General features: G+C 44.9%; 1 protein-coding gene across 1 annotated transcript in view; it reads right to left on the reverse strand.

Annotated features, from left to right (window-relative positions):
• The window catches only part of CCDC6 (coiled-coil domain containing 6), a 119319-nt gene extending 111913 nt beyond the window's left edge, over nucleotides 1-7406 (reverse strand). The window contains exon 1 of the mRNA XM_017542277.2: nucleotides 6469-7406. Within this exon, the coding sequence (XP_017397766.1) occupies nucleotides 6469-6771 (303 nt within the window). The 5' untranslated portion in view covers nucleotides 6772-7406. The remainder of the gene's footprint in view (nucleotides 1-6468) is intronic.
• Nucleotides 7407-11060: the final 3654 nt, after the last annotated feature.

Raw genomic sequence — 11060 nt, forward strand, 5'->3', positions numbered from 1 at the left:
TCAACAAATTTCTGAGTGTTTCCCGCATGCCAAACAGTGAGGAATGTGATGAATAAGGCAAATTCTGCCCCCAAAGAAATTTACACATGAACCGAAAGAGATTTCTGTAGTTGTGTGTCAGTGACAGAGGGGATTCTATGGAACCACATAAGCAGGTGCATACCCCGGTGTGTGACTAACCAAGAGGAAGTATTAAGACATACCAGGAAGAGGTTCAGGTGGAGGAGGCAGTACAATCCACTTCGATTGACAAGGTGGAAGGGAGGGGAGGAATACAGAAGAACATTTAAGGGCACAAGAAGTACCATTGAGGAACCAGAGGAAACCTACGGAAGTTTTGGGTGCTAGTAGTTGAAGGAGTGAAGTGAGAGATTAGAGAATGCACACTGTGGCCTGGTGTGGTGGCTCATGCCTATAATCCCACTTTGGGAGGCTGAGGCGGGTAGATCACAAGGTCAGGAGTTCAAGACCAGCCTGGCCAAGATGGTGAAACCCCATCTCTACTAAAAATAAAAAAATTAGCAGGGCATACTAGCATGCACCAGTAATCCCAGCTACTTGGGAGGCTGAGGCAGAGAAATGTTTAAACCCGGGAGGTGGAGGTTGCGGTGAGCCAAGATTGTGCCACTGCACTCCAGCCTGGATGACAGTGCAAGACTCCACCTCAAAAAAATAAAATAAAATAAAATAAAATGCACACTGGGCTAAATGCATGTAAGGGGTGTGGCTATGAAGCAAGCAGGGCATTCCAATCATGCAGAGCCTGATGTTTGCCTGGATCCAAGGGCAATGGGGAGCCATTGAATATTTTAAAGCAAGCAATGGCTACCTCCGATTTTTGCCGTAGACCGGCCTCTCTGGTCCTGAACAAGAGTCACCACAAACCAGATACTGTGGATTCCCTAATGACTCTCCATCTCTAGCAAATAGGACAGCACTGTAAAAGACTGTCATGGCCTTCAAAATTTCCGCTTTTGGCTGGGCGCAGCAGCTCACACCTATAATTCCAGCACTTTGGGAGGCGGAGGCAGAGGCAGGTAGATCACTTTAGGCCAGGAGTTCGAGACCAGCCAGGACAACATGGTAAATACCACATCCACTAAAAATACAAAACCTAGATGGGCATGGTGGTGCATGCCTGTAGTTCCAGCTACTGGGGAGTAGGGAGGCTTAGGCATGAGAATCAATTGAACTTAGGAGGCAGAGACTGCAGTGACCTGATTGCACCACTGCACTCCAGTCTGGTAATAGAGTAATGCTATCATGGAAAAAAAAAATAGATTTTTAAAAATTAAGTACAAATAGAGTATATGAAACACATAAGAAGTACTTACAAATGTGAAAAACTCTTAAATGCTGAAGAAATATGAGAATGGCCTCTTTAAGAAGACTTGTGTACAATTAGACCTAACTGTGAGGTCATACTTTGCTCAAAGTTGTCTGAAGTTGGGTGTTTCCAAAACAATCTAAGAAATACTTTTCTAAATGGGAGAAAAAAATAGACACCACACTCTCATTATCACATTTATAAGGGCACTTGTGTACAGTCAGACCTAACTGTGAGGTCATACTTTGCTCAAAGTTGTGTCTGAAGTTGGGTGTTTCCATAAGAATCTAAGAAATACTTTTCTAAATGGGGAAAAAAAACCAGAAAGACACCACACTCTTATCATTACATTTATAAGGGCAATGTCGATTTGTAGCCTCAGAGAGTCTGACAAAAGTCTTAAAAATTGAAAACCACATATAAGGCTTCCAGAGTAAATAATCCAAAATATACACCAACTATATGGCAGCTTTTCTTGGTTAATGAAACCATTACACTGTTGATGCTTAAAATAGCCAGGTTTTCTAATCATGCCAGACCAACGTGTTTTTCTATTATAACTTCAAAACACCTTGTACTTCTGTATTTCCCTAAAGTTCTACAATGAAGGATTAATTTTACAGTCGGAAAGATACTTAAATACTAGTGATTTATTATGGGCCTTGATTTCCAAACCAAACACATACCAAAGGTCTGAAACTGCCTGGAAGAGGTACACACTCTGGAGAACCACCTGAGGCCCTGTTTATACACAGAGAATACCAGCAACTAGTTGAGAACTTTGAAGCCATCCAATTACTGCCCATAATTGCATTTCCTCACCTTCTCTAAGACCATCACCCCTAAGACCACCACCCCTTGATAATCCTCACTACACTGAAATCAGATAATCCACAATCACAGTCTCACTCATGGGACAAGCCAACAGATCTGGCCTAACATACAAAAGCTACTCAAAAAGGTGACTACGCATTTATTTATCTTAGTCCAAAAAAAGAAATTATGATCTGTAATCAGCAGCAGGGTTCCACTGCTGACTTAATGGGAAAAATCAAATAATCAGTCAAAATATTCTATTCCACCTTTAAGCCCCAAATAAAATGGCCTAGGGCAGGCTATAACTCACAGGTGCATTGGGCACTTGTGGACGTGACTGAAGGCTTCCTACAGTTGATTCTCTCCCACAGGTGATGTTTACTGCTATTATACAGAGGCTGAGAACACAGGTCCATGAAACTAGTCCTTCATTAAATGGGTAGTTTGATCAGAATAGCTGCTTACATACCAAAAGAGACCATTGGTTAAGAGCTTCTATTAGCCTTTGGACTTGGCTTAAAAGGGCATACTGAGATATTACTATACACCTACTGACAACAGCAAATGCTGGTAAGCAATGGCAACTTTTTTTTTTTTTTTTTTTTTTTTTGGAGAGAGTCTGGCTCTGGCTCTGTCGCACAGGCTAGGGTGCAGTAGTGCGATCTCAGCTCACTGCAACCACTGCCTCCTGGGTTCAAACAATTCTCCTGCCTCAGTCTCCAGAGTAGTGGGATTACAAGCATGCATCACCACCTCCAGCTAATTTTTTTTCTATTATTATTTTTTTTAGTGGAGACAGGTTTTTGCCATGTTGGCCAGGCTGGTCTCAAACTCTTGACCTCAGGTGATCCCCCGCCTGGACCTCCTCAAAGTGCTGGGATTCCAGGCGTGAGACACCACCCCCAGCCCCACAACAGCAACTCTTATTCATTACTGATGGGAATGAAAAATGGTACAGCCACGTTGGAAGATAGTTTGGCAGTTTTTTATGAAACTAAACATACTCTTACCATACTATCCAGCAATCACGCTCTTTGGTATTTACCCAAATGAACTGAAATCTTTCCAGACAAAACCCTGCACATGAATATTTCCAGCAGCTTTATTCGTAATTGCCAAAACATGGAAGCAACCAATATGACCTTCAATAGGTGAATGGATAAATTATGATACATCCAAACAATGAAACACTATTTAACTCTGAACAGAAACCAAGCCATAGGGATTAGGGGACATGGAAGAAACTTAAATTCATTTACTAAGCGAAAAGGCTGCATATTGTATGATTCCAACTATATGAGATTCTGGGAAAGGCAAAGCTAAGGAGAGAGGTAAAAAGATCAGTGGTTGCCAGGAGTTAACAGGGAGGGAAAGATGAACAGAGCGTGGAAGACTTCCAGGGCAGTGAAACTGCTCTGTGTGACACTACACATGTCCAAACCCATAGAATATACAGGACCAAATAAACTCTAGACATCAGGTGATAATGATGTATCAGTGTAGGTTCACTGACTGTAACAAATGGACCACTCTGGTGTAAGATGCTGATGGTGTAGGAGGCTGTGCCTGTGTGAAGGCAGGGGTTACGTGGGAAATCTCTGTACTTCATGTTCAGTTTTTACTGTGAAGATACGAGTGCTCTAAAAAATAAAGTCTCTTAAAAAACAAAACAAGCGGAGGATGGGGAAAGCCTGTCTTTTTCCCAGGGTGCGGCAGAAAGGCAATGTGCCTTCCTGAACATGCACAAGGAAAATGAAGGCCATAATCACCTTTAGTGCCCAAGAACATGAACATTAACATCATAATTAGAACTAAAAAGAGCCAGAAAGGCAAGTAACAGAATTATAGTATCATCTTCCCTTCAAATTAACTAAAATAGTTAAAAATCTAACAAGACCTTCACTTAATTGAGTATCTCAAACTTCCTAGACTGCTATTAGCAAGGGCAATGCTTAAGTCAGCAATGTCAGGGATTGTACAGCTTAACCTTGACATAAACTACTAAAGTGTTGTTCAATGGACTCTCTAAATTCACAGATTCATTTCATGGAGTCACATACATCTCTCCTCCCAAATTACATACCTGAGAGGTCAAATGTCCCCCCCACAGAATCTGGATCCTAGGTCAGTTAACAAAACCTGCAAAACTTTGAGGGAATCTCTTTTCTGCATTTACCATTCAGCTCCTTAGTAACAACTGCCAAGTATTAGGAAACCAGGCAAACCACAAGCACTTTTTTATTTGTCTCCCTGAATATATTAGTCAGAGATTAAAGAACTGAGAGGCTTCTGGTACTTGTGCAGTGTCACCTAAAACAATTTTAACTTTACTCATTAACACCACAGGACATTTCACAAAGTATATTTGGTTGGATGTCAGTTTTAGTTAAGAGTAAGTGCCAAGAAAAAAAGCCACCACCTTATACACTCTTTGGGCCAGGTACTTAGAAGGCCTCTGATCTTAAATACCAGGAATGAACATAATTGTCCTACAAAGCCAACGTGTTTGAGTGAGTACAATTTACAAACCTACTTAGAATATGGTCAAACTGTCAAACAGATAACCCTTTCATAGCGTCCCCCACCCCACCATTCCTCCCTCCCAAATAAACAAAACCAGCCTGAATTGCCCACTGTATGCAAAAGGCTATTTTGTTTCATGTAAGTTTTACCACTTTCCATGGCTCACAATCTCCAAGAAACTAACCCTCTCATTTACTAACCCAAACCTTAAATAAACTGCCTCCACCAACTTCCCTCTCTTCTTAACCCCTACTCAGCAAAGACATCTCTGTCAGCCTAGAAAGCTGCATAAGGAGGCTTGGAAGTGTCGGCCTCTGCAAATTCCCCACCCCACCCCCCCTTTCCACCAAAAGGGCACTGCAAGAACTTTACCGTCTCACATGAAAGTTGCTCCCATTCCATTCTCCAAAATTGGATTTGAGCATGAGAAGTTTCTTTTTACAATCAACTGCTATTTAGGCTACTGATCACGAACTTTTGGTGGAAACTTGCTTTCTACACAAATTAAGAATGCCATCTAGTTCTCATGTATGTGCCAGCATTGGGGTGTACACACACACACACACACACACACACACAGAGGCTCCTCCACTGAAGGCTATTTCCTAGCACAAGGGGCATCCTAAACTTGCCCCATTTCCAGGGTGTGAACCTCCATCCCCAAATTCATCCCTTTGTCTTCATTTCAAAATTCAGCCTAGTCAGCTATTTTGCAGCAGCTCTGGCAATTTATCCCCTTGATTTCTTGACATTTCCTTCTCTGCTCCTGGCTGGGAAACTTTTGATTTGAATACAGTTGTCTGTGTGGGGATCCTGCATGTTAATGATGTGGCGAGCTGGCAGGGATGGTAGGTGAGAGCACACAGTGTACTTTTTCTAGTTACGTTTCGCCTCATGGCTGCTATAGGGGCCTTTCTAAACGCCTGCCACACCAGGGGAGAGACCTACAGACCAAGCTTACCCTTTTCTGGGCAGCCTCCAGGGGCCAGGTAGAAACAGAACAGATGGCCTGTTCTCCAGTAACTAGACTAAGAAGCGACATGCTCCTAACCACTCCACGAATGAAGCAAACACACGTACTTCCCTTGCTCAGCCAGGGAGTCACGGCCGCTACCCTTCCCCTGGTTTCGGCCCCAGCCCTGTACAGGCCAGGATGCTGTAAACCGTCCACCCTCCCACCCCAAAGCAAAGAGCTTCCAATGGACGTGGGAGCATTAGCGCCGTACCCGCCCTTCCCTCTCGATCCTGGCCAGAAAACTCCACTTCCCGGATTCCCGGCCACTGTCTCCCGCCCCCTCCCCGGGCGATCCAGCTAGAGCCGTCCTGATGCCAGCTTAGTGCCCAGCCCAGCTGCGAACCCCCACACTCTGGGCCAGGCCCCAGGAAGAGATCCCAGCTTCCTCCCTCTCTCCCAGACTGGGGTTCCTCAGATTCTGGACGCACCCCTCAAGCATGCCAGGGTTGAAAAAAGTCCTACCCCGCCCCCCAGCCACGCCGCCAGCCTCCAAACCCAGCCCCTGAGGGGCCTCCTCTCCAGAGGCCAAAAGGGACCACGAATGGTTGCTAACAGCAGCCTTCCCTCGCACCGCGAAAGGGTCCCTGGTACCACGAGGAGGGCAGACCCGCGTGGCCCTGAAGGGCCACCTCCCCCTCCTCCGGAGGCCAGCAGGTCCCCGCAGGGAGCGTGCTCTCAGAGGGTCCTTGGGAATCTGGGGAAGCCTTGGGGTTGCCTGGATTCGGGTGCAGCCTCTCCCCGGGCGGGCGGAGGTCGGCGCTGCGGCGCGCCCCCAGGGGGCACTCACGATGGTCACGCTGGCTTTGCGCAGGTCGCGGTTCTCCTCCTGCAGTGCCTTGCACTTCAGTTTGTAGGTCTCCAGCTCTATCTTCAGCACCTTGTTCTCTTGCTGCAGCGAGGCCAGGCGGTTGGTGAGCTCCTCCAGGCGGAACGGCGAGATGACAATGCCCCCCGATTTCCCACTGCCGGCGCCTCCCCCGCCGCCACCGCCGCCGCCCGAGGTCGACGAGCAGGACGACTGCATGGCGGCCGAGCTGCTGCTGTTGCCCCCCGCCCCGTCCGTGTCGCTCTCGCTGGCGCTGTCCGCCATGGCCGCGGCGGGCTGGGGAAAGGAGGAGGAGGAGCAGCAGGGAGGCGGCAGCGGCGGCGAAGGCCGGGCTGCAAATGAGTGGGCGCCGGGCGAGCACAGGGGAGCGCCGAGCTGGGCGCCTGGCACCAGGGCGCAGACTCCGAGCGGCGGCGAGAGAAAGAGAGGGCGCTTCCCGCTGCCAAGGGACCTCCTCTGCCAGAGAACAGAGACCCCGCCCGGGCTCGGGCAGTATTGCACTGGGGCTCGCTCCAGCCGGGTCGGGCGCGCTCGCTAGGCCGCCCAGCAAAGCTGGCCGAAAGCTAGAGGACCCGCCCGCCGCCGCCTGGTGACCACGGGCAGGCTGGGAACGCGCAGGCACTGCGGGTGCGGGAAAGCCAAGGACTGCCCCCGCACCACCAGCTAGCCAGCCACACGTGTTCCAAGGGAGGGCCTCCGAGCCCCCTGATTTAAGCCCACGGCCGCCCAGCCTCTTCCGGGCTCGCGCCCGCGGGGAGAAAAAAGAAACCTAATGGCCCACCAGCCTCGCAGGTGTCCGGGACACGTGGAAAGGTCAGCCGGGCTCCGGCATCCATCCTCTCCCTTGTTGTGGCCCCATCTTCCGCCGACTGTGTGCGCGTGTCTCCCTCTATCTGTTTCACACATACACGCACTTTTATATTCTCAAAAGCAAGGTGTTTTTTGACTGGGAAGGCTTAGATAAAGCTAAGAGAACAAAGTTCCTCTGTAAGAGGCCGAGTAGGGTGACACAGCAGCCACAGGTTAAACTTGTTAAGAAAGAATGTGCAGGAGAGACACAACGCTCTCTAATGACCTCGTAAACCACACTGCGCTCAATTGTTTAAACAAGGTGCAACTTTTTTTTTCTTTTTCTTTTTGCATCTTGCAAACATTTGCAGCACATGTCACGCAGCAGGATTTGGACAGTAACATTTATCTAATGAAGAAAAAAAAGGAAAACGAAACACTTTTAGTAGAAGATTGAAATACCTCTTTAAGTGCCACTTTTCCAAAGCAACTGCAGACATAACATTATGCTATACAAATAGTAATGCCTGAGTGGGAGCACAACATCACCCTTCTTTGCTATCCTCTTGCTCACTCCTAGAAAACTTTAGCCTGTAAAAATAAAACAGTAATTACTCTAATGTGGTCTAATTCAGGGGTCTAGCTTTGCAGTTTAAGAAATTAAAAGTCAAAAACTTTTATTCTCCCTCCCTCTTCCCAAAGAAAGGCTTGCAGGAAATTGGCCCAGCAGGTGAGATGATTCTAAACACTTTGCCCTGTTGACACAAAACAGCTTTCACTTATGTATAAAAATTGAAAAGTGAAACTGACCAGACTAGTTTTATTACTCAAGCTTAGTTAAGGTTCGAACAACACATGGAAACAGAAAATAGGGGAAAAATAGTGTAATTTTTTTTTCTGTTGCGTTGAACCTTCTGAAAGATTTCTAAAGTGTTAGGAAGAAGGAAGAATGATTCTTATTCCCACTCCCTCATTATCTATAAACCTAAACTTGATCTCATGATTAAACGGTGATTCAATGGCTCATGGAAACTGGCACCTCAGAATAAACTCGAAAACACCAAGTGTTCCAAATGACATCATCTTTCACCAAGATGGCTGCTTTTAGCAAACAGTTCAAATGCCAACTGCAACTAAACCCCAATTTCTCCCAGGTATTTTTTAGCTTACTGCTAGAGAGCTTCTGAACTCGGTCACTGTTTGCATAGCAGGGGGGTAATGCTTGGTTTTGCTCTTGAGAAGCATATAGGCAATCTAAATAATTCTCTTACAAGTGATCCAGTTTAATTTGCAATGAAATTTAGTTCTCTCACTTTTCCTTTTGGGGATCTAGTGCTTGAGACAATTAGCTAGTTAAGTTGGAAACGGATTCTGGAAAGCTCACTTGAGGGGTGAAATGGAAGAGTAAAGCTAGCAGGGGGAAGCAGCACCACAGGGGGAAACAGATTTAACAACATTCTTTCCACTTTATTCAGCACTGTGATGGAATCTTAAGAGTGGGTCTGGCTGCCATATCTCACAAGTTTCTATTGTTCCCTATTCCACAGTATCTTAAAGCTTCCACTTTTAGAGCTTATTGCAACAGGAACATTTCTTCCAGGCAGAGCAGGGGGCAAATTAACTCTCTCTTAGCGTCACCACAAAACTAACCGCCTTGGAAAGACTGACAGACTGCTTCAAGTCAGCAGAGGGGTGGAGTTTGAAGCGCCTGGTTTTCTTAAAGGGCCCACGTCATGGTTAGCTTAAGAATGTAGTGGCCTTCAATAGGATTTGGAGGAAATTTGCATTTTGACATGGTACTTGCAGGTAGTAATCGTGTTTAGAAGACTTTAGGGAGAAAGCCATCTTCTAAAGCTTCCCTGCTGATACAGATGGGAATAAACTGGAGAATATTTTTTCACCGTGGTTTTTATTGTTATTGCAAAGCAGAAGCGTGTCTAATTTTCTACTTCTTGTAAAAGTGATTTCCCTTATAAACAGATCATTTATCACAACACTGGTTCCGTAATAGCATTACAATGGAAACACCAGTTACAAAACCAATAATATCATTATAAAACTCCTTCTCAGCTTTCTAGGGGAAATGAATCAGAAGAATAAATGGTGGTATGTGCTGCCTGGAGGAAGAAGGGATAGATTTAGGTAATCACCTCCTTTGAAGAAATAATGAAATTTAGCTTTGCCCTAAATTTAAGCTGCAAAAATACATGAACAAAGGAAAAGAATACCTTGTAGTCTAACTGCAAGGCACAACATCAAGATTTTTATTTGTCTAATGCCATTATTGCAAATGACTTATTCTATGGCCTTGGAACTTCAATGTTTTCAAAAATAAAATAAAAATAATAATAGCATAAATCATAGAGCAATTTTGTTATTTTGGGAGGCCTCCTCGGCCTCCCAAAGTGGGGGATTACAGCTGTTAATTTAATTTGTAATAGCTATAAACAAATTGTTGTACATATCTAGTTATATTAATGTTAGATCTGAGTAATTTTATTCAAATTCTAAATGGATTTAGTTGTTTCAGGACCCACCATTACAGCTTTGAAAAGAATTAGGGAGAGCCACAGAATGTCAGAATTTGGATAGAAATATGGAAGAATGTGTTCACGTAGCGCTATTTTTTTTTTTTTTTTTTTTTTTTTTTTTTTTTTCTATTTTTTTTTTTTTTTTTTTTTTTTTTTTTTAGCGACTAGGTCTCTCTATGTTGAACAGTCTTGTCTTGAATTCCTGGCTTTGAACTCCTGGCCTCAAGTGATCTTTCTGCCTTGGACTCCCTAAGTGTTGGGATGACAGGTAAGAGCTACTGTTCCCAGCCAAAGGCTATCGTTTCTTGAAAAGTAGTTGATAGTGTATTTATTTAATTACACCTTTAATTTAGAGGCTTTGTCTAGTCCCAATGTCTAGCAAGACATTTCTGAACATTGACATTTGAGACATGGCAAGTTTTTGTTTAGGGAGCTGTCCTTGCATTGTAGGATGTTTAGCAGCATCCCTAGCCTCTACGTAGTGGCTGCTGGTAGTATGTCAGCCAAAAACATCTTCAGACATTGCCAAATATCCCCTGGGTAGGGCGGGGGGCAAAATTGCCTCCAGTTGGGAACCACTAAACTAGTAGAACAAAAGGCAGCCCCATTTTGGAGTGGTAACACATGGATTAGATACCACTGAGTCATCAAGAGAATTTGCTTCTCATTTCATATTCTCAGTCTCAATTAGACAAGAGATCCTGGTCCCAAACAACCATATCCACACTTTATACTATTGCTGTCTTCAGCCACTCTATTTCTTTTTTTTTTTTTTGGAGATAGAGTTTTGCTCTGTCACCCAAGCTAGAGTGCAATGGCACAATCTCAGCTCACTGCAACCTCCGCCTCCCAGATTCAATTGATTCTCCCGCCTCATTCTTGTGAGTAGCTTGGATTACAGGCACCCACCACCACGGCCGGCTAATTTTTTGCATTTTTAGTAGAGACGAGGTTTCACCATGTAGGCCAGGCTGGTCTCGAACTCCTGACCTCATATAATCCACCCTCCTCGGCCTCCCAAAGTGGGGGATTACAGGTATGAGCCAACATGCCTGGCCCAGTCACTCTGTTTCTACAACATGCTTTTTAAAATATTTTACACTTGTTAACATTAAACTAGCCTTGCACATGCAATATCCCAACTCTGCAAGAGATCATGACTACGATTAATTACATATCTCATATCTATGCTCCTGTTTTTAGTCACTCATTAGTGGTTCACAGGAATTAAAA

Source organism: Cebus imitator, unplaced genomic scaffold (assembly GCF_001604975.1).
Source record: "Cebus imitator isolate Cc_AM_T3 unplaced genomic scaffold, Cebus_imitator-1.0 Scaffold142, whole genome shotgun sequence".
NCBI lineage: Eukaryota > Metazoa > Chordata > Mammalia > Primates > Cebidae > Cebus > Cebus imitator.